This window comes from Macaca fascicularis, chromosome 16 (assembly GCF_037993035.2).
Source record: "Macaca fascicularis isolate 582-1 chromosome 16, T2T-MFA8v1.1".
Classification (NCBI taxonomy): Eukaryota; Metazoa; Chordata; class Mammalia; order Primates; family Cercopithecidae; genus Macaca; species Macaca fascicularis.
In genome coordinates this window covers 75,857,101-75,880,124 of record NC_088390.1, presented here as the reverse complement: position 1 = coordinate 75,880,124, position 23,024 = coordinate 75,857,101, and the positions used below count along the sequence as shown (strand labels likewise).

Sequence of the window (23,024 nt, the reverse complement as noted above, 5' to 3'; positions counted from 1 at the left end):
GGCAGGAAAGATGGGGGCCTCAATGAGGGAATCCACTGAATAGCATTCATTCTTTTATTTCAAACTCCCCAGAGACGCTACTTTGAAGTGTTGGAGATGGGTTTTGAAAGACAGGGGTGCATAGGACCTCTCCAATCTCCTTTCAGAATATTTCAGGTATCAACAAGAGGTAGCAAGCTCCTAACTAGCTTATGGAACTACCTCATTCTAGCATCAGGGCATTTTCCACTTGCCCAAAGGCTCTCTTTACAATAGACAATGGTTTGAAAATAACTTTAGGGTGCAACATAGGCAAACAATCAATCATATATACAAATAACATGTGTCTATCTCAAAATTTACAGACGGTAAGAAAACGTGTTGTTGTGTTTTCTTACAAAGACCATATTAATAAATGGAAGCAGCATTTTCAGCTATGAAACTGAAGCACAAAGAAAGCTGAAGAAATCCACCTCTTTTATTAAAATTCTTGTAAAGTTCAATTCCATAAAGAAATTCTAGTGTCTCCTCAAGATTTTCACAAAATATATAGAAAACTGTTCATGTATTTAAATAATTTGAAACTATATTCCTAACACCTCTTTCAGTTTTAAATGACTTAATTTGATGACTCAGTGTCATAGGAAATATGTCCTAGTTGTGTAATTACACACACACACAAAATACTTTTCCTCTAAAAATACCTATTATTCTATTAAAACATCATTTCAGTTCATATAGAAAATCACTCCACTCAGAAAATAAATTTGAGACTAAAGAATCAATCAAACACAGAGGTAATACAGGAGATAAACAGAATTTTCTTAATCAAAACTCCTCAAGTGGCTTTTATGCAGAGATTGGCCAAGAACACTACAAACTGCTGCCCAATGTAAATTTTTGGCACATATAGTGTTCTGAAACAGTTGCTATGAAACCCCAGCTGTTAAATTTGCTCTAGTGGCAAACATAACACTGTCAGAATTCACCAGACTCTTTATGTGTGTGTACAAGGCACCTGATATGACTCAGTTGGTGGTGAAGCATTCCCTTGTGTGCAGTTCATGACAGATACACCACCATAGCTTCCAGCTTCTAAAAGCTGTACCAGGTTTCCATTACCCTTCTCCACCTATAACACCTTTGTAAAATGCAGCAAGGGGTAGCTCTGTTAGCTTGAGTCTCAGACCATACCCTGTCTGTGTCAACACTGTCCAAAGGATTTGCTTTTTTCTGATAGGTCAATGAAGAAAAATGGTAACTCCTGCCTCTGCAAACCTAGAAATGTAAAAATTCCACTGCATATGAAGAGCCCAGTCACTCCACTCCTTGTCACTGAGATGGTGAACAAAGATCAGGTCATTCTCAACCACTTTAGGAAAATACCCCATGTAAGGATCTATAACGCATGGCTGTCACACATCAATTCCTTGCACTTTTCTTTCAAAATGATTTATGCTCAATTAAAATTAAATGACCCTGTCTTCTTGCCACCTATCTCCCTATCTCTGTGAGCATACTCAATACAGTAAAAGCCAGGGACTCACAGCCATGGTTGGCTATAACATTTCCCATATTTGAGACTGTTTAAAGTTCTAAAGTGGTCATTTAATCCAACGTTCCCAAGTGTTTAATGGCCACAGAGACTTCCAGTTAAAAGGAACAATACTAGAAGCCAGATATTCTGACTGGAGGTTGACAGAGGTTCAGATAGGCAGAGTTCACCTTCATCACACGCTCTTTCCCTTCTGTTCACAACAAGAGACCCTCAGAGGCACCAGTGAATATGGTCTGAAAACCACAGCTGTACCTCACTCTTATCTCCCCAAGTATTGGACATACAACAGGACAAACAACTTGAGATCAGAAAAATAAAATAAAACAACTACTTCTTCCCTATAATGCATGGCTTCTGAAAGTTCAAACTGGCTTTCAGTATTATATTTTAAAATGATAAAATCTAGTTCATCTGGTGAAGACTTGTAGTGTATTTCTAAGAACATTCACAGTTCTCTGCATTATGGGAAAGAAGTCTGCTCATCAGGTAACCTTCTCTAACATCCACCTTTCTTAAAAATGTCTGCCCTCTGGAACCAAAGGTTAAGGAGCTCAGGTTTTGGTATTTGTGCTTCTTTACCCAGAGGAGGCTGATGGATGAGGTGTATATTCTAAAAATGCTTGAGGCATACTGTTCCTTCTTCTCAACCATCATATTTCCCGTTAATCATTTACTTTTGTTCAGCCATCTGTCTGAAATGGTAGCTCCTTCAAATCAATAACACTAGGGATACAAAAGAAAATGTTCTGATATCCAAATTAACGCCACTCTCTGAATCTTCTTATAGCTTAGTATTTTTAAGGAAAAAATAACAATAAAGGGTTGACTTTTTAATGGGTTTTCCCATAGGAAATCATCTCTATAATACAGTAACACTGCAAATAAATTAAAGGATATACTTGTCTGCCAGCTTTCTTTTTAATCAGCTTGCTCCTTCAAGGGGTTCCTAATTTAGCACCACCCTTTGCATTTATCTCTTCTTCCAGCCCCCAAACATGACTTCACATCACTGTTCAGTCTTATATTCCAAAGTCCAGCAACAATCCCCTAAGACAGTGGTTTGACTTACTTTGTTGAAATATCTTGCAGACTCCAGTACAAATATTGGTAGTGACCAAATGATGCAAATGACTCATTTCCGACCACAGTAGAATATTACTTAGCGAAATCGGATACCCAACCTTGCTGCTTGTCTTTTAAAGGAAGTTCTTATTATAAGGTCGCATGTTTTGAATGAGGGTTTCGCTTAAACTTTTCTGAGATAGCCCTTAACTTTTTAAGAACTGGAAACAATAGAGTTCATTTAGGCAGACTGATACAAAATTGTTGACTTTGATTTTTGATATATAAAAATGGCCAGATCAGTTCCTTACCACAAAAACATTAAGTCAGTCCAGGTCATCTGTGACCGGCAGAGAAATAACAAGCGAACTGCAGCAAAGGAAAACAGAGACTTTTGAAGGCCTGGTCTAAGCTACAAACTCCAGAGATTACTTAGAAAGTTCTGTTTCCCACATTAAGACACAAGGAAGTGCTTAAACTTGCCAATACTCTCCCTGAATTCAGCCTCCAGGTCTTAAACATTAGCCTCCTTTCTTAAGAAAGACCCTGAATCTCAGAAATGCAAAAGTATAAACTGGAGAAAGCTACGGTGCACATCAAGATGAACTGCCCACAAAAAAATTCTATTCATACTGACAACATCTAAGAAAGAAATACAAGTCTTCCAAAATTTAACTGTAAACTCCCAAAAATAAAGGGCTCAATTTCCGAGTTGAAATGATAATACAAGTGATGTCAAGATACTGAAAGTCCCAAGGAATTAGGCTGAATATTTTTAAGTTCTATTAATATGTGTTTGTGTTACAAGACAATACTGATTTCTCACCAACAAAAATTCCCTACTACAGAGTTTTTTACTTTATGTTTCTGCTTAGGCTAGTGCCTTTATCACCTCTATAAGGAAAGAGGCTTTCAGAGGAATTTTGCTTGAAAAAGAAATTTGGATCAGAAACTGAAAAGATTACCTTCAACTAACGTCTTGATTTCAAACTACTTCATCAGAAAAATCTGTAATAGCACAATGATATTTGCATAGCTGTAAACAATGACTTTCTAAACCTCAGAAAAATAACACATCTTCTGTGTAGTCACCAGGAACAGGTAGCGAGTGATGTATTTGGTGGCAATGTGCTTCCCCTGGAAGGATAATTTCTTTTGAAGGCTCTGGAATTCAGGTTTTATTTCCCTAGGTGAAGAGAAAACATTCTTTTAGGTAAACTGCCAGATCAAATACTTCAATATGCCCTCTTAAGGAGTTTCCAATTATCATTCTAAGCATAAGGTATGTCTCCCTAATGGTGCAGCAGGAAAAAGAATGTTTCTGAATAATAAAGAGACTATAGCTTTAACCAAGATGTGTGCTATTGTTCTGGAAGAAAAAAAATGAGAAAGCTTCAGTCACTGGCAGACTGTCATTTTTATAGCATTCTGTATGGCAAAGAGAGTGCAAGTCTTAACAGAAGGTGAAGCAAATTACATAGCTGTTCTGGTTCTATAGGGAAGACAGGACTTCCACTAGAGGGTACAGGGCCCAGAAATTCAACTAGGGCCAGCAACCCAAGAAAATCACATCAGAAAGGAGGCATTTTCCATAGGCTCCTTAAAATTGAAATTTACCAATGATTAAAAAAAGAGAAGTACTCGTCTCACTTTTGTGGGACACAAAAGGGGTAGGCCTGAGTCTTCTGTCGCAGTGAGAACAGGGAGCTTTAAGAACACCTGAGAACAAATTTTGTAATTTCAAACTACCCTTTCCTACTTCCTTAAAATGTGAACAAATAATTGAGGTGGATGAGTTGGAAAAGGTTAAGAACTCCATCTGTCTTCTTCTACATTTGAGGTAAGTCTGATCTCCCAAATTCCCCAATCTCAGTACAGTTCAGGGAATAGAGAAATTGACTAGTGTCTGGGTTCGTGATTTCTCCTTGTGTATAAACCACACTACAGAAAGAAACAAAGAAAATGCAAATAACCTAAGCCAAAGATACAGTTAACAACTAAGAGAAGTGTGACATTTATTTCCAAATTGAAGTAAATTATGTTGGTGACTGCACAGAAATGGAAAAAGTAAGTACTCAGTTTGATCTGAAGAAAATTGTTCTATCAGCTTCCAGAACAATTCATACTTACCTGAGAAAATTAACAAGCAACTTTCATGGAACTGAACAGTCTTCATCCTTTCTGAAACCAGTTTCCTATGTCCATTTTCCTAATCTGCCTCAACAGCAGCTGAGCTCAATAGTCACTAAAATGGAAGAGCTCTACACATCTAGTTAATCAATTAGAGTTTTATATTTAATGCTCTAAAACTGGTGTTGGCAAACCAGGGCCTGTGGGCCAAATTTGGCCCATTGCTTTGTTTGTAAATAAAGTTTTATTGGAACACAGCCACCAGGCTCATTCATTTGTGTATTGTTTATAGATGCTTTCACGATACAACAGCAGAGTTGAGTGACAGAGATGGTATAAAACACAAAGCCAAAAATATTTACTATCTGGTCCTTTACAGAAAAAATTTGCCAACCCTGGTCTAGGATGTCACAGTCAATATTCTACAGAACAGAGCTACTGATCCTGTGGGCTATACAAACTGCAGCCTCCTCCCAACAACAACAAAAAAAAGTTTGCAAAATTATGTTTCATATACAATGTAAATTTTCCTAGGGAAAAGGTCCTAGCTTTCAATAGATTGCCAAAAGAATCCATAGTACCCAAATTAAAGCCAAAAAAAAAAAAAAAAAAAAAAAAAAAAAAAAACCCCAAGAAGCATCTTTAGTTGTCAGCACATTTAACGGTGCTAGAGCCACTCAAACACAAAAGGAACACAGACCTCCTAGAATAAAATAGCTTTCTTTCCATTCTATTGGGTCTGGTAGCTCCTTCTTCCTAGATTTTACTCTGGCATTTTTCCATCTGACTATGCAAACTTTCAGAGGCCTAACTGAAAACTGCACCTTCTATTTGCAAAATTAAAATTTAAAAAAAAGTCCTATGAAGTTGACATTTATTCGAATACCTTTTCACTTGCTAATTCATTAAAAGCAGAAGATCCTTTGAGCCAAGAAATCCCTGTTCAAGTCATAGATGTTAAGAAGGCAAAATCCCAGCACAATAGACATTTAATTCATTTTACTAGATCTGACTACCAGCTCCAATAAATTTTATAAACATACAAATCTTACCTTCGAGGTCAGAGGGAGTAACATAGCCAAAACAGCATTTGGGTAGGAAATTAGGAACTAGGTATCCATTGTCCTTTCAGGCCAAAGAAAAAGGTGTTTTGTTAGACACTTTTAAGAGAAACAGAATTGTTTCTCTGAGCATAACTAATAAAGCCCCTTGATCAACAAAGACATTTTAGTGATAAACTATGAAATATTAACCCCTCTCTGCCTCCTTTGAGATTATAATTCCCAAGACACTAAATCAATTCAATGGGAGAAATCAGGAACCCTGTCCATCTTAGCACCAGCCTCCTCCGATGCTGGGGCTTGTGAGTATTGCATTTTTCTAGACTAAGACACTATGGCATTGCAGGACTGGTGAACAGCAAAGAATAGGGTTGCAATTAAAAAATGAATCAGCCTGGCCGGGCGCGGTGGCTCAAGCCTGTAATCTCAGCACTTTGGGAGGCCGAGACGGGCGGATCACGAGGTCAGGAGATCGAGACCATCCTGGCTAACACGTAGAAACCCCGTCTCTACTAAAAAATACAAAAAACTAGCCGGGCGAGGTGGTGGACGCCGTAGTCCCAGCTACTCGGGAGGCTGAGGCAGGAGAATGGCGTAAACCCGGGAGGCGGAGCTTGCAGTGAACTGAGATGCGGCCACTGCACTCCAGCCTGGGCAACAGAGCGAGACTCCGTCTCAAAAAAAAAAAAAAAAAAAAAAATCAATTAGCCAATGGCAAGCAATAACAATACTAATAATAACAAAACAAAGAGTGAAATAATGTGGAGAATTGAATGGCCAAGAATTCCATTTTGAGGGTCACCAACAGCAGACAGTGCAAACATTGGCATAACAGATATCTGTGGTCCCCAAATTATGTACTGAGATATCCCAAGGCACCACAGCACGCTCACAGGCTTAGCAAGATGTTGTAAGTTTTTGTTTTTTTTTTTTTTTGAGATGAAGTTTCGCTCTTGTTGCCTAGGCTGGAGTGCAATGGCGCATTACCGGCTCCCTGCAACCTCTGCCTCCTGGGTTCAAGCAATTCTCCTGCCTCAGGCTCCTGAGTAGCTGGGATTACAGGCATGTGCCACTACGCCCGGCTAATTTTGCATTTTCAATAGAGATGGGGTTTCATCATGTTGGTCAGGCTGGTCTCAAATTCCTGACCTCAGGTGATCCACCCACCTCAGCCTCCCAAAGTGGTGGGATTACAGGCGTGAGCCACCGTGCTCAGCCAGTGTTAGAAATTTTTAAGGGAAACGTAGTGTCATATGCAGGACACTGTGCAAACTGCTATTATTAAGCTGTTGGGACCTAATTACTTAAAACACTGAACTATTAAGTATACATTTTGGCCTGGGGCACCATGAAAAAAATTACTAAGACAACTGAACACAGAAAGTTTAGGAATCTCTGGCACATACAATTTTTTGTTAGGCTTGAAGGATATACAAGAACTGTAAAATGTAAACAATTTCAAGCCATGCCCATACATACTCGTTTCCATTTCAGATGGCTTAAATGTGATAGAAGCTGCTTATTAAACCCATTTTTTTTCTGATTAAATCAGTGTGACCAAACACAGTCTTTAGGAAGAAATAGATTATTCCCCGTCATCAGGGCCTTCAATCATAGAAAATAGGTGACTTTCACATGCAAAATCGGTGACTACCTGATATTTTATCAACAAACTTATACCTTTATGGGGGTTCTATCTCCCTCAAAGTAGTCACTTCGGGAGATTACACTTATTCTGGGGGAAGAATGACTCTACTTAAAAATAATCATGCCCTTTGGGCAGGGGTGGTGGGGGCGGGGTGTGGAAATCTTCATTTGAAATTATCTTCAGAGCCCATGACATGGTGTTTTACAAAGATTCAATGATGCTAAAACTCCAGCTCTGAGGGACGATTTAACTTCTAGAAATTGTCAAATACAGCTTTGTGCTAAATCTGATCAACAAGGCAGGTAAATCAGAGGGAAACACCTGGTAAGGATTTTTGTAAAAAGCAAAACAAACAACAACAACAAAAGTAATAATTCTCCAATGATGACACACATCTCAGGGGAGGGAACAGATTCTAAAGCCTTTTCTGAAAGAGAAATGGTAAAAATAATTTAATAGCATTATTTATATAAATACGGAGTCTCTCAAGGTGGCTACTCTGGTGGGCAATATTCATTGATACATACAAACATAGGGTAATTGTCTTAAAAGTTATGCAGATTACTTTTTGGGGCACACCTCTTAAACTAATAATATCACAAGAGAAATGACTATTTTAATAAACATTTTCAAAAATTATAACATGGACAATTATATGAAACAAAATCAAATACATTTGGGGAAATAAGTAGGATCTCTTTTGTAGAGCTATACTGATTTTGTAATACATTGAGAGGTGTAGACAGGGCTGATATTCAGATGGTCTATGCTGGTGAGGCATTAACTATTTTGAGAGTCATCCGTGGATACAGATGTCTTTATATATAAATCTATATGTACAGAATACTCCCAATTTATATATAGTTTAGGTATCTTGACTTTTTCAAAAGCTAGTTGATTGAAACTTACAACACAGTTTTCCAAACACAAAACCATGCTCTAAAATTTAGTCTCGTGAGGCTATCAAGTCATTCTTTTGACTTTAGCGCATAAGATATTTAATAACAGTGCAAAATACTGCTTCTCTGGGGAAAAGGTGTTCTAAATTTCCTATCAGTATCCCAAGAACATGCCTTCCCTCATAGTTACAAAGAGATTTCCACTGATGAGGACAGGGAAAGAAATAGGACCTGTTCTTGTTACTCTCTGCATGTTACTCACTGTAAATGTTCAAAAGAAAGTAAATTTAAGTCAGTTCTCTTTAGAAAGTACTAGGTCAGTGTTCTGAACCCTGCTTCACATGAAGGTGTGTAAAAAAACAAAACAAAACAAAAAACAAAAAAACACCAATTCCTAGGCCCCACCAGTTAAATCCAAATCTCTGGTGGCTGGAACATTGGCAGCGACAGTGTTCACAGCTCCCAGATGGTTCCAATGTGCACCAGGGTTGAGAACCATAGACTAACTTGTTCTCTACCCTACTATTAATATGATTCTTTTTGCAAGTTTGGCCTAGGTTCACAGATGGGAGAGGCATACATATGAGAAGTTACACATTTTGTTTAGAATGTCTCAAAGTGGAAAAACAGGTAAGAGTAATTGGACCTGGACCAGAGAGACAATTTGCTTTACATCATTCACCAAAAGCTAAAATGGAGTAACCGGATTTTTTTTTTTTCCTATTGCTTCCTGTTTTCATAGATGAGTGAATAAAATAAGGAACACAATTGCAATTTTTCTCTTGGTCTCAAAGAGAAGAACTTCCAGATTTAGGAAGATAGATGGGAAAGTGAATGGCCATCATCACTAGGGTGATACTCCTTTCCTGGCTAGAATAAAATGAGGACAGAGGTAGCTTCAGAGCAGAGGAAGCTCATGTTTAATCAAACAGATATATCTTGGAACTGAATATGAAGAAGTGTTCGGAAGTGTCACACTCATTCTGGGCAGGAGCAACTCTTCCTTGTCAAGAACAAAGAGGAAAAAATGCAAACAGAGAAAAATATATGATTGCACTTCAAAATCTAAAAGGGGAAGGAAGAGAGGATTCAGGGAAGCAATCCTCTCCATATTGAACTTGAGGCCAAGAAAGAAAAAGTATGGTTTTCTTTTTTCTTTTTAAAATAAAAATCTTCTGTCCTTCCTTGTCCAAAAACAATGGTTCCTGGTTATTCATCATAGGTCTATATTTTCCCTGTCAATTACTTCACTCCTTGATCATCAAGAAACCTAGAGCTACAAATCAGACAACCTGTGGGTATATTTAGCCATGAGAAAGAAATTCTGTTGCTTAGTCAACCTGCTAGGAGCTCCTGATGAAGCTCATCTCCTACAGAGGAGTCAGCTATTGCACGCTGCTAAAGAAAAATGTGGCCTCAACTCAACTTGTGGTTGTCTGGTAGTCCATGCCTAGGAATTAATTCAACCTTTCCTATTATTTCCTCATCTTATCAAATAATTACTCACCACCTTTAATTTTCTCCTATTCTAGCCCTTCTATGAATAGTAAGGCTGCTTCACTGAACAAGAAAACAAACAAAGCCAAAGAGTGCATTAACTACAAAGGCAATCCTTAGAACTTACACATGGCAGGAGAGACAAACGCAGAAGAAGGCACCATTTTTTTTCTGTAGTTTAACACATCTCCCCCTCAAAACTGACAAATGTCCTCCTTACCAAACACAGATGCTCATGGAAACCATTTGGCAGGACTTGCGAATTGCCAAATATACAGAGAAACACACACACAGGTAGATGAATAGGTAGGTGGATATAAAATCATATTATGAATCACTTTCCACTAATACTATACCACAAGTGTCAGGAGAACCAAATGTTTTACTCTTTGAGCTGTGATATGAGTGATTTTTACGTTTTCCAAAGTTGGGGAAAAGAGTAATGACCAGAGCATCTCGCCACTTCCCCTAAAAGATGTGGTGATCACCCAGGATTGGGCAGATGTTTGCAAAAATGGCAGCAGTCACAACAGCTGGAACAGACATGTCACAAGAAGAGCTCCTTTTTGATATTTTTATAATATTCTCAAAGATGCATATTAAATAATTTCTTCTGGATCACAGACACAATTGAACTTAAAAAATAAAAGCCCTATAAATATTGCCAACCCAACCTTGTCTTTTTTTTTTTTTTTTGAATCTCCCTTCTTGTATAAAATGGAATCTTTTCAAGCAAGCACTTAAACATAAATATTAAAATAATAAATGGGACGAACTACAAATCTACTTATAATTTCATCACTACTGTAGCACCTTTTTGTCAGGGCTAATGCATTCATTTTGTAAAGAAAAAGAGAAATCTGAGAAGCTTGAGGACTCATATGACACATCATTAAATATTTAATCACCTTTTTAAGTCCTAAGCCTTTATCATAATTCATCCATCTAGACAGTTCATTCTATACTATAGATCCCAAGGCCCCCTCAAGAGGGGGAATAAAAAGAAAATTGGGAGAGAAAACCCTCTCAGAGGAAGGGTTCAATTATCTCAAAGATGACTCTCTATTGACGCTGTAGTGAACTTGCTTCACCCCAAAACCCACCAATCCACAGTAGGGTCAACCGATTAAGTCCATTGCTTTTTAATCTCCAAGAATCAGTTTTACAAAAGATGCCACATCTGTTCCTTTGGATTCATGTAGGGTGAAAAATGGATGTTGCTGGAAAAGAAAAAGAAAAAACATGGCATTAATATTTCTCACTAACAATATATGAGATTAGCAAATGAATAGATCCGCTTGGTACAGGGATTAAGTAACCCTATTTGAGTTAGGCTGGGCTCTTCCTACCCTTTCCAAAATCAAGCACACACCTAGTGATGCAAACGTTTTAAAGGTATCTCTTAGTTGTCACTCTTTCCATCCTGATATCTCTAGGTTTCCACTATATTCTTTAAACTAAAAAAAAAAAAAAAAGTAATTATGCTACGTAAGTTTCCTCTACGGCAACATACAAAGATTGACCAAAAAACAACCCAAACTCTGATTTACAAATAGCCCTGGGCCCCACAAGGTCATTTTAGGCTAATATAGTAGTAAGATAATAAGACAATTCATAGGTGTATGCACTTTTTTTTTTTCTTCTTAGATGAGGTCTCTCTGTGTTGCCCAGGCTGGAGTGCAGTGGTGCAATCTTGGCTCACTGCAAACTCCATCTCCCAGGTTCAAGTGATTCTCCTGCCTCAGCCTCCCGAGTAGCTGGGACCACAGGTGCTTGCCACCATGCCCGGCTAATTTTTTGTACTTTTAGTAGAGACAGGGTTTCACTGTGTTAGCCAGGATGGTCTTGATCTCCTGATCTTGTGATCTACCTGCCTCGGCCTCCCAAAGTGCTGGGATCACAGGCATGTGCCACTATGCCGGGCCAGGTGTATGCACTTTTATTTCTCAGGAGAAAGATGAATGAATGAGAAGTCAATTTTGTTGAACAGTAAATGTGCAAGGAAGGTAGCCCTTGCCTTTGACATTGGAGAATTGGTTTAGACTGAAACAGTTAAAGCCATTTGCCAAGCCACGAGTTACACTTATGTCTCTCCTGATGAAGAATTGATCCATCTGAAAAATAATGTAGACTGCCAAACTCTAGTTATATGCAGAGAAAATTGAACTCGGAGATTAAGGATTGAAAAGGGAAAAGAAGAGTCTCTATCCACACAGCTCAGATCAAGTAAATTATAAAACCATAACAAGTCTTGTGCTTTGCTAAGGGAACAGGCATGGTGTGTGATTCAAGAGGTCATGCATTTCAAAACAATTCTGAACAGGAAGCCATTTTCTCTGCCCTAGAACAACTCTCCCCAGATTGCTCAATTTTGTTACAATAAGTGGCCGGCTCTCACAGCGGAACCGCCACCTCTACTTAGAAAGATATATCAGGTCATGAGCCACAGTTCTTACAGTGGAAACAGAACCAACCAAACCCAGTGGAAATAGAATCAACCAAACCTAACCAAAAAGGGTAATTCCTACAGGTAGAACTTAGTCCCACGTGTCTCACCTCCCATGCTCACTTCCTTGATTGCCTGGTAGTACTATTTTCAATGACCAGTTGAGTAGCTAAATGTAAGCATTTTTACATCCAGACGCATAAGTGACTCAGTTTCCCCTGACTTTAGGGAGTTTAGTTTCCAACCTTTATGTTGCCCAGCTGTAGGTTTTCTAATTATATTTGTTTTAAACCTGACAGCGGAGGGTTGGATGAGTCAGCTCTGTGGAAAACTGAGTTCGCACCCATGGAAATTCTAGGAAACAAAGCAAATGGGAAAGGAACGAAGAAATTAAAACCCCAAAGAAGATAGCTGGTCACGATTAAGCATCATGACTCAGAAAATGGAAAAGAGATTTTCTCCCTTTGCCCATCTGAGGACACAGGTTGGGTGCTGGCTCGGATCCTTACACTCATGAAATCAACTGAAGCTCTGGCTGTCAGGTCCTTCCTCCCGAGCTCCCTCAAAAACTAAATAGCAGCCATACTTCTGATTAGTAACCATATACACAGCACACTTACTAAGGGCTCTACCATCATACTTATTAGCTTTCCCACATCCTCTGGACATTTGGAAATCTTTTAACGTCCTTAAAAGTTTTTTACTATCAAAACAGGACAGGCCAAACCTCAGATTATCTTTGTGACTGCTTCCAACACCTGCCAGCCCCACCTTGCCTTTTGTTCTGCTAGTGGCTATTAGCTCAGTGGATGAAGCCTGAGTCTGCAAATGAATTAAATAACCTGACTTGAAGTCTTTAATTTAAAAAAAAGAAAATCCCTAGGCATCTTTCCATTTATTCCCAGGCTGAGAAAATGCTATGAGAGCCAGAAGGCCAGGGGGAGGGGAAAACGGGTAGGGATGTCAAATGGAAAGTGTGACTTGCCTTCTTGTGTGGGTTTTGAGGCTGCAAAAGGTTAAGAGGGAACCCAGTCCTTTCTATAAACAATGAATTAAGATTAGCAAGGGCAGCAACCAGGAAATGGGCAAATGAGGGAGCATGAATAATACTCAGACTATAGTCCCAGGCTGGATTTCCCAAAAGAGGAGTCAGGGAGACAAGAAGGGAGGACTTTACACCATTTAGGCTCACTGATGTGCCTGAAGAAAACATGGAGATCCATGAACATACTGTGAGGAATAGACAGACAAGCTACAGTCACCAGCAGGTCTCCTTGTCCCATGCACAGCACCTCATCCCTTAAGACTATGGTTTTGAATGGGTTCAGGCATTTTTGTTTAAGATACAATTCAATCTAGAACTTCCTAAGATAATTGGAGAACATAATTATTTCACTGGGCAATTATTTCACCAGTTCACTTGAATGAACTGGTTTATCATTTCTCATGATTATCATCTAGGACAGGGATCAGCTACCTGTGACCCAGAGGCCAAATTTAGCCCACTTCCTGTTTTTTAAATAAAGTTTTATTGGAACACAGCCACACACCATTTTTTTTTTTTTAAACACATTGGATATGGCTGCTTCCACATTGCAACACTGAATTCAGCCATTGTAAACAGCAACTGTATGGCCTACGAAGACTAAAATACTTACTATTTAGTCCTTTACAGAAAAAGTTGGCTGCTACCTACTTTAGAAGAATAAATTCTACTGAGTCATACTCCCCAGTGACATTTGAGAAAACAAGCACATGAGATGATCTTAAAGAATACACACCCTTCAATCCATGTTAGCGAGAGAAACATTTGGGATTTCTATAAGAGGAACATGTCTAGGTTAAGGCCTTAATTAAAATGTCCTTCACCTGGAAAAAGGATTATTTTTTTCCTTCATACTTCCTCACCAACTCCTAAAATCTAAACAATTGCCTCTCAGCAAGTGTTTTCTCAATGCTAAAGTCAGGGAGTTTGGACTCAGATTTTCCATTTGAAAACCTCAATTCCACAGGAAAGCAGGGAATAGTTATAGCCGTAAAAGGCAAGTCCATTTCCAGAACCACAAAGACGAATGCTGTGAGAAGAAAATGGGAACCGACATGATTTTATAACATTAATATATATGTAGGCCATAAAATATCACAGGATTAGAACATATTGCAAATGTAGAATTCGACTTCAGCTGCCCATGTATATTAATCATTCTTTTTCTCAAGCATGTTTCAGTGAAATTTCTGATCAGAAACCACTTGGAAGAAGAAAAAAAAAAGTTCTGTATTTTAAATAGCCAGAAACATATAGAAAATGTTCTTCTTATTTGAAATTAGTTACAAAACATGGTGACTTTAGAATAGGAATACAGGTGCACACTTGTAGTCCCAGCTACTTGCGGGGGCGCAGGCAGGAGGATCGTTTGAGCCCAGGAATTCGAGACCAGCCTGGGCAACATAATGAGACTCCATCTCTAAAAAATAAAAAATAAAATATAAACAAATAAATAAAATAGGATTACAGGCTCCACAGTATCCTACAAGAAAAACTTTATATCTACTGTATTTTATGTGAAATTAATTCAAAAATGCCCTAGCAGGTGCATAAGCATATGTAAAAAGAGTAGACAGAACTGAAAAAGCCTTTGACTGGCTATTAAAAAATAATCAGGAAGAAAATATTCAACTTAAACATGTAGCATGCTAGGATTTTCTCAAACATGACTCATATTTCCTTCTTTAACTGTGAGTTTTAGTTGAATAAAACTGGTCGAGTGCTGAGTACCAGGGGGCTGCCTTTTAACGGACCCAGGGGAGGCCCAAGGAGATGGCCTCGTCTCCAGTTCATCCAGTTGCAAAACAATTCAATCTTCAATCAAAGCTTAGGCAACAGAATTGAAAACCTATGTGACTGGCTGTAGCTGTCATGCATCTTCCTGATCAGCTTTCTATAATTCTTCCTGACTCGGCATTTCCAAGCTGTGCTTCCTCATATCTAAGCCACCTCACCACAGCATTTGACATTAGGAATCCGTGCTTCTAAGACTGAGTTGGTCTTGAAGACAGCGGGGCTTGTGGCTGGGATAGCAGAGGAGGAAGCATTTAATGCCTGATGAATTCCAGTAAGAAACACTGATGTGTTCCAGTCGGCAAGGGTGTCAGTGATTTATTGCTTTTGAAATTGTGCATGAACGTGACTCTTCTTTCCCCCACTAAAATGAAAACCTTGATAATTGAAACAAATCTAGGAAAGAGTTAACACAGATTAGCAAATAGTCTGAATTTTATATATTTCTCCCCCCTTAAAAAATGTGTTTCTCCTTCATTCAACATACACTTAGATAAAGTAAAGCATTGCCAAGTTTAGGTCCTTGCCATTTGTATTTAGCTTAGAATCATTAGTAATTAGCTTAGAATTGTAGTTACCGAGTTTTGTTTGTTTGTTTGTTTTTCTTTGAGACAAGGTCTCACTCTATCACCCAGGCTGGAATTCAGTGGCACAAATACGGCTCACTGCTGCCTTAACTTCCCGGGCTCAAGTGATCCTGCCACCTCGGCCTCCTGAGTAGCTGGGGCTACAGGCAAATGCCACCATGCCTGGCTAATTTTTTGTACTTTTTTTTGAGTTGGGGTTTCGTCATGTTGCCCAGGTTGGTCTCCAACTCCTGGGCTCAAGCAATCTGCCCATCTCGGCCTCCCAGAGTGCTAGGATTACTGGCATGAGCAGCTACCGTGCCCTGCCTATAGTTACAACAATTTAAGAGAAGTTATTTTAATACAACAATGTTAAGATCTTACTTTCACTCTTGCTTTTTATAGATACAGCAAGTGATAAACTGTGAATGCTGAGGGAGTACAATTCAAGCTAATAATGCTTCGTCTTACTTTTTTCCACCAAAGTGAAAACAAAAAGCAAACATTTTTTTTTTCCTCCCTAGCTACCACCAAAAAGTTGTTCATCTAATTTAGGCCAGATATTTTATCAAAAATTGATCAGTCAAATAGCATTTAAGTTTTTCTCATTATTGAAATCTCTTAAATCATACTTTCCTTCATTTTATCTTAGTAATATGTGGCTTCTCATATCTTTTAAATTCAAAAATATAAATCGTATACACATAATTTGCTCTGTATCACAACAGGTTTATCAGCCTGGAAAAAAGTTGCTAAGAATAGTGACAGGTTCCAACCTATGTTTAAGAAGGATGTAGGATGAACTCTTTAACTCTCTTACCTGGAGTTCAATTCCTGTCACTGATGTCTCAATGAACCAACTCTTCCAACATGGTGATGTGATGATAATTTAGGTCTTAGTGACTTTGCCTTTTATAGCTATTAGTATACTCATGTTTACATTTCCAACAATACTCACCATTAGCTCTGGGTATGTAGGCCGTTCTTTGGAATTCTTCTTTAAGCTTAAAGAAAAAAAAATAATCATTAAAATCTAGAAGCCATATGTATTTTCTTTAGACAAGGATTTCAGAACCTGTAGAACACTAAACATAATTAGCTTTAAAAGTGTATTGAAAACACAGCCTCCTATCTTGACTTTCCTCTTCTGTAACGCTTATGTATTATGTTTTAAATCATCCTGGTTGTACCTTAATGGGAAAAACAGTTGTGTGTGTTTGTGTGTGTGTGTGTGTGTGTGCACTTTCCTTCTGATACTTTACCAATGACATACAGACTAATTTTTCTGATCTAAAGCCATTATATTTCAAAAATATCTACTTTCCTCAATGCAGCTTTTAATGCCGTTTCCACAGACAAAGAAATTGGCAGGTGTTTCTTACATCACCATTTGTTATCTCTTCACTGTCAGGTACCTGGTTCTTTTTGCTTCTGTTTCCCATGAATATATAATTTGCTTTTATATAGTCCTAACCAAACCTGCCTGAGATAGAAGCAATAAACCCTTAATATTTATTTTCTTTTCCTTGAGACAGGTGCTGGCTCTGTTGCCCAGGCTGGAGTGCAGGAGCATACAATCTTGGCTCACTGCAGCCTCCACCTCCCTAGGCTCAGGTGATCTTCCTGCCTCAGCCACCTGAGTAGCTGGGATTACAGGCATGTGCCACCATGCCTGGCTAATTTTTTGTATTTTTTGTAGAGGCAGGGTTTCACCATGTTGCCCAGGCTGGTCTTGAACTCTTAGGCTCAAGTGATCCACGTGCCTCAGCCTTCCAAAGTGCTGGGATTACAGGTGTGAGCCACTGTGCCCAGCCCCCCATAACATTTCTAAGGTAATACTACTTGTTTATGACAAAGGTAATAAGACCTGTTTACGACAGCCGATAAAAGAGAAAGCACACTCAGTGACAGCAATTATTCTTTTAGAAATACTTTCCGGTCATGTGTTATTGTCAGGTGACTTCTGGTTATTCTGCTCTCTGTTGACACATACGTTTAATAACATTTGATACCGGAGGCAATAAGTGCTGTTACTTATTATTTAACGGTAATAAAACTGTAAGATGAAGAGACCAACCCATCACCCCATCCTCAGCCCATCCCTATCCTTTATCCAACTCTGGCCTTCAAATGAAAAAAAAAGAAAAAAGAAAGGAAAGAAAAAAAAAAAGAAACAGTTTACTTGGAGGTGGAATCCCAGGTTACAGAATGGAGAAAAAGATGATTTTGAAAACTATGATTTGCAAGGCAACCTACAGACTCCTGTGCCCAGTGGGCCACAAAATCATCCATGAATGAAAAGGGGCTTTGCCTGGCATTGGAATGGAAAGGAATTTTGCCTGGAGTTGGAGGAATCAAAATGTAACTGATTCTTAGGTTGCTGGGATTTGAGCTAATGGATCGTTTTGAGCAAATGAGATCTAGTATGTGTGGCATGAGCTCTGCCTCACCCTCTGAAGCTAAGCATGACGGGGTAAGGTACAGAACCATGAAACAACGAAGTAGTTCAGGCACTTCGAGAAACTGTGGTTTAAAACGAAATAAAATTAAAAAAAAAAAAAAAGAGAGAGAGAGAGAGAAAGTTTTTGAACCAAAACAACTTAAAATCAGCCTACCAGTTTATTCCAGGCAATGCTGTGGGTGGAAGCCAGGGAACCTGAGACAGGGTACAGGTAGATGTGAGGACAGAAGTTTCAACCTGGAACTGAGGGCAGACCTAGGACCTAGTGACCTCACTGACCAGACAACCTATGAGAGAACGTTTCATCTCAACTGAGGATAAAAATAAGAGCGCATTAGAAAGAGGAATTAACAGCTGGCAAAGTCCGATTGATATGGGAATGTGTGCTGAGTGAAATGAATGAGTCCGTGTAACTCCCACTGATGGTTTTGTAGGTACCTAGATGCTGAGGGTCTACGTGGGTGGGTCTCAGCTGGAGGTCATTTTGCTCCCCAGGGGATATATGGAAACTGTCAGGAGCCATTTTTGGTTGTTACACCTGGTGGCAGGGTGTTACTGGCATCTAAGAGGTAGAGGCTGGGGATGTTGCTAAACATCCCACAATGCACTGGGCAATCCACCACAACAAAGAACAATCTAGCCCAAAATGTCAATAGTGCAGAGAGAAAGAAACGCTGTGCTATGTGTAACAGGTGGTCCCTCCTTGTTGCTGCTTCCTCTCCCCTTCACTTAAAAGGAACATCTCCAGCTGGTTCGTCTGTCTTTAAGCACATTCTCATCACGACCGTCTCCTGCCCTCAGCCCCAGGAAGCCAAAGTGTTTCTTTCTAAGTTCAAGAGCTAGTTTACCTAGAAAGAAACACAGAAGAAGCAGTGTGATCCCAGGAGTATTGCTGACTTGCACACAGACCCTAGTAAAAATAACAAACAGGCTAGAAGCCCTGAATTTCCCACTATTGTTCAAAGCAAATCAAAAACCAGAAATTCTTCTCTATCGTTGGAACAATGTAACACACTAAGTAAATAACAAAAAGCACAAGCACAACATTAAATCCACAGTCAATATTCAAATGGTTGATTCTGGTGTCTCTATTTAGAACTTAAACTCTGCATTGCATCTGGAACATTCTCACTGAGGACCCAGGCCCACTCCGTTACTAGCTTTCATCAGCCAACAACAATGTCAGGAAGAAAAGCTTGTTTCTCAAATGTAAAAATGTGCCGATTTTTTACTTTATATTCAGCAGAAGAGATAAAAGGACTTTAGCAGACTTTATATTTAGCAGAAGAGATAAAATGGATCATTTTGAGCAAATGAGACCTAGTACGTGTGGCGTGAGCTCTGCCTCACCCTCTGAAGCTAAGCATGACAGGGGTAAGGTATAGAACCTTACCAACAGATAGATGAGTTTAAATATCTCCATTTTTAAAAATACTGTATTTTTTAAATGCTGTATTTTTTTAAAATATTGTATTTTTTTACATGCTGTATTTTTAAAAATACAGTATTTTTAAAAATTATTTTAAAATAATTTAAAAATTATTTTTAAAAATACTGATTTTGAATCAGGATATCTTTTCACTTCTGGAACAGCTTATAAAAATTTCTCGGCCAGGTGCGGTGGCTCACGCCTGTAATCCCAACACTTCGGGAGGGCGAGGCAGGTGGATCACTTGAGCTCACTTGAGGTCAGGAGTTCAAGACCAGCCTGGCCAACATGGTGAAACCCCGACTCTACTAAAAATACAAAAATTAGCTGAGCATGGTGGCAGGTGACTATAATCCCAGTTACTAAGGAAGCTGAGGCACAAGAATCACTTGAACCCAAGAGGCAGAGGTTGCAGTGAGCTGAGATTGTGCCACTGCACTCCAACCTGGGCGACAGGGTGATATTCTGTATCAAAAAAGAAAAAAAAAAGATTTCCAGTTTTGTTAACTCTGTATAAAGAAAATATGGGAAAGTACCCTAGTTGATCCATCATAAAGTGTTAAGGATTCCTGAAACCTCCAAGACTACTGGCCAATAGGCTATTCCTGGACTCCTGGCCCCTGATTACAAAGTTTACAATCTGCCCCAAACACTACCGCAGAATATGAATGGAAAATACTTACACAGCAAAGCAAGGCTGTTTATTAAATTAATGTAACTGATATAACCCATTCTTTCCATCTTTTACATCAAGAACACTTCAAAACATGGGCTAAGAATAGCAAAATACTCAGGATAAGGTTGGGGGGAAAGTAGATTTTCCATGTTTAGTAGGAAGTACTTGAAATTCAGTACACAATAACAACTTTGGAGTTCAAAGCAATACCAATTTCTTTTTGAACTGGAATCAGACTTCTGAATTTTCAAGGGGCTTGTCATTTTCAAGCGTGCAATTAGCTAACTGCCCTAATTCTTTTTCCAAATGCCACAACACACGCTTCTGACCATAGCTGACACTAAAAAACAGCTCATGCTGTCTTGAGAATTGCTAGCTTGAAGTTTGTGCTGACCAGAGGATTTCTGCCTATTTGAATTCTCCCGATCATTTCCAAGAAGGGCTATTTGGTGCATCCACAGAATAAAAACACATTGCGCCTTTCAAGGCGTACACTTGTCAAAAGCTAAATAAACATCTAGTGCCTCTTTTTACTGTCCTTCCTGCACAAATAGGAGACTGAATTTGACTGTGTTTCATACTAGCTTCTCTGAGTCAGACAATATCGATGCTTGACTGGGCCTCCACTACCCTTTGATATGCCATCAGACTGGTCAGTCGGGCCCACAGCTTCCTAAATAGGCCTGGAGAGAAAGCCAAAGGGAAGTCCAGCTGTTTTGGCACTCGGCAGTTGATTTCCAGTGACTTCCTTCTGTGAACCGATAGGAAGAGTTTATGATGAAACCGGCTAAGATTCCAATCTTTTGCGAACTCGTTTGTTAACCCCTCTGCAGGACTAGAAAGCAAGACTTCTCTATTAGACTTCTCTATGATGAATCCCAAAACAAGGCTGACATGGTCAACAAAACTCTGCCCAAGAACTCCTTAAAATCCCTATGATAAGAAAGAGATACATAGGAAAAAGAAGAAGAAAATCTCATTCCGTAGTCCTATCTCAAAATAAATACAGAAAAGAAGGGTTTGCAAGAAACCACTGTGGGTTTGCTTTTTTCCTTTGCGTTCATATGGTTAACTCTTCTTTCTCCTTCAGGAAACATTTGTCAGACGTTACTGCAAAAGAAATGCAAAAACTGGAATTCTGGACTCTAGGTCTAACTTTGGGTGTGGCGATGATAGCCTGTAGCTTTTCTACTTCACTCCACAAACTATGTGATTTCCTGTCAACTAACAAGCAGTGATCAGTACTAATGCGCCAGACAAGAGTGGCTGCCAAGTCAATTCCCTGGATACAGAATTACAGTACCTAGCAACATGGAGATGGCATCGTGCCAGGTTGATTCCTTGGGTGCAGGTGTATGATAGCATTGTGACATCAAATGCTTAGAGGTAGCATATACAAGTTCACAAACAAATACTCTGATGGTTACCTAGGCTGTGGGTAATGTGTTCTTTTTCTACATACCAAAGACAGATGTAGGAGATAAAAACATAGATGTATCTATCTTGAAATTTGAGATTAAATATTTCACTTTCCAAATCCGTAGCCTCCCTTCCCCACTCAGCACATAGAGTTGAGACTTTCTGAGAAGTCAGGGAGGGCCATAGCCTATGTAATAAAAATATAAAAAACATGGAGATCACAAGGAAAAAAAGGTTTTTTAATGAAGATATGTCTCAATAATACAGCTTTATTCATGAGAAAAATAATAGCTGATAAAGGGGAGTTATGCGCACAGGGAATAGCCCTCTGTTCAACAAGAGGTAGAAGAGGTACTCCTCTGTTAACAATCACTTTTCTTCGGGAGGCTGAGGCAGGAGAATGGCGTGAACCTAGGAGGCGGTGCTTGCAGTGAGTCAAGATCGCGCAACCACACTCCAGCCTGGGCGACTGAGCAAGACTCCGTCTCAAAAAAAAAAAAAAAAAAAAAAAAAAATCACTTTTCCATTCTTTCCACCAAGCTCCAGATCAAACCTCAAGCTTTCAGTAATCAAACAAGTAAAATCACTAGATTGCTAATGGATGGAGGTATGTACCCATATGTTAATATACGTATGAAAAATCAAACTGCTTCCATAAATTTCTAGGACAGTCATAAACTCTAAAAGAAAATCAGTGCTACTTTTTGAGTGCAAGATGACTTTTTCAACCCAGTTGAAAAATAATGTTCATCCTTAAGGGATATCAAAGAAAATATATTGGTGGTTTGTGGCAGGCAAAAAAATCATTGACCTGGAAGAGGAGAGCTTACATGTTGAAAAAGTCAAATTGAGGTTAAGTAAGAATGCTCATAAAATTCAGAATTAACAATTCCCTTCTATTTCTTAATTCCCATACCAACAAAATGACTATGTTAGACAATTGATATTCTTAAGTATAGCGTTCTACCAGAACGACAATACTGAAACTTTGACGAAGGATAATTTATCTTTTAATGACTTTCAGGGTAAAGTGATTTGGGTTTTGTTTCTAGATATTTTCATATTTTATTTTACTTTATATTATATTTTATTTATTTAATTTTAATTTTATCTTATTTTAGCAGGGTCTTGCTCTGTCACCCAAGCTGGAGTGCAGTGGCACAATTATGGCTCACGGCAGCCTCAGCCTTCCATGCTCAAGCGATCCTCCCACCTCAGCCTCCCAAGTAGCTGGGACCCCACGTGTACACCACTACACCCAGCTAACTTGTGTATTTTTTGTAGAGACAGGGTATTATTTTTAATAAACCCAGATATAAGACAAACTGACTTACTTGAGTAGAAATGAAATGAC

The 23,024-nt window shown here is 38.9% G+C and overlaps 1 protein-coding gene across 10 annotated transcripts in view; it reads right to left on the bottom strand.

Annotated features, from left to right (window-relative positions):
* Nucleotides 1-439: 439 nt before the first annotated feature.
* Nucleotides 440-23,024, bottom strand: part of MAP2K6 (mitogen-activated protein kinase kinase 6) — a 141,614-nt gene continuing 119,029 nt past the window's right edge. For 5 of the 10 annotated variants that reach the window (XM_065531914.2, XM_065531913.2, XM_065531919.2 and 2 more), the window contains 3 exons: nucleotides 16,644-16,689; nucleotides 14,652-14,745; nucleotides 9,482-11,054 (listed from right to left, as the gene is read on the bottom strand). In XM_065531914.2, coding sequence (XP_065387986.1) covers nucleotides 11,029-11,054; nucleotides 14,652-14,745; nucleotides 16,644-16,689 — 166 coding nt within the window. In that variant the 3' untranslated portion in view covers nucleotides 9,482-11,028. Of the gene's footprint in view, nucleotides 3,786-8,136; nucleotides 11,055-14,651; nucleotides 14,746-16,643; nucleotides 16,690-23,024 lie in introns of those variants that run through there. The other 5 variants (XM_045374500.3, XM_065531915.2, XM_074020265.1 and 2 more) reach the window with 3 other exon arrangements.